Genomic DNA, 1,154 nt, shown 5'->3' on the forward strand with positions numbered 1-1,154 from the left:
GCCAATATTAAGAGCCGCTGTAGGGGGTCCAAAGAGCCGTATGTGGCTCTAGAGCCGCAGGTTTCTGACCCCTGGGTTAGTGGGTCGACCTCCCAAGGATGGCGCCCGTGATTTCTGCGCTGCAACAGTCAATGCGGGTTCTACTCTTATATTTGAATGAAAATCAGCTGGACTGTCTGAACTAAGACAAAAGTAAGCCCAAATCTCCTATAAGGTTTCCAAACTTCAGAGCTTATGGGGCTTTAGTATACCGGTTAAAACCAGTTTGAAACATGCATCCAGCACTAAATTATTATTGGCCTAGTCTAGGAAGTGACATAAACTGCCAAAGTGAATCCATCTGATCCTAATATGCCATGACTTTCTCTGCTGTGTCGCCTCAGGTGACCACACTGTACCTGGTCCAGGTGAGCGGCCTGCTGAGCGTCTGGCTGCTGCAGTTCTGTAACTCCATGATCCTGGGATCCCTGGTGCTGAGCTTCATCGTGGCCGCACTCTTCGTCAGACACTGCCAGGTTAGTGTGTCTGATTGTGATCCTCGCGCCTGTCAGGAGGATTTGATCAAAACAAAAAGTTTATAGCATCCTAATCTCTGGTGGTTGCTGCTTTTTTACGTTAGCCTCCCCCACCTGCCATTCCCTCTAGATCAGGGGTGGGCAATTCCACCAACTACTAGATGTGCCTTTGGTGCGACACACCTGAATCAAGTAATTAGGTAATTGAGAGGACTTTGGAGGAACTGACTGCATGCTGAGGAGGTAACTCAACCATTTCATTTAGGTGCCTTGGACCACAGATTGATCTGAAAGTTGCAGGATACCGGCCCCTAGGACCTGGAATTGCCCACCCCTGATCTAAATGGGGATGCTGCATCAGCAGCATTCATGAAGCTGATCAAACTGCTGTAAATAAGGCTGTGCTGCAGGTCCTGCGTCAGAGAGAGGCTCCATCACTGAAAAGAATTCACCATTGAAATTCACCAGAGCTATAGTTAAACTGACAATGCCCACGTGTATGGCAGCTGGATGTTGGAATAAATCGGGTAAAAGTGGAAAAAATTAGTTATTTCCCCTTTCCAATTCCTGGTCTTCCAAGGACGGGTTCGTTGTTGGATTGCCAACTTGAAGAGGGAGGATTTGCCATCGAACTTCTGG

The 1,154-nt window shown here is 47.9% G+C and overlaps 1 protein-coding gene across 1 annotated transcript in view; it reads left to right on the forward strand.

The window, feature by feature from the left end:
• The window catches only part of dpy19l3 (dpy-19-like 3 (C. elegans)), a 78,402-nt gene that overhangs the window by 28,174 nt on the left and 49,074 nt on the right, over positions 1-1,154 (forward strand). The window contains exon 8 of the mRNA XM_015398640.1: positions 384-515. Coding sequence (XP_015254126.1) covers positions 384-515 — 132 coding nt within the window. The remainder of the gene's footprint in view (positions 1-383; positions 516-1,154) is intronic.

The sequence above is a fragment of the Cyprinodon variegatus genome, unplaced genomic scaffold (genome assembly GCF_000732505.1).
Source record: "Cyprinodon variegatus isolate N-32 unplaced genomic scaffold, C_variegatus-1.0 Scaffold946, whole genome shotgun sequence".
NCBI classification, from domain to species: domain Eukaryota; kingdom Metazoa; phylum Chordata; class Actinopteri; order Cyprinodontiformes; family Cyprinodontidae; genus Cyprinodon; species Cyprinodon variegatus.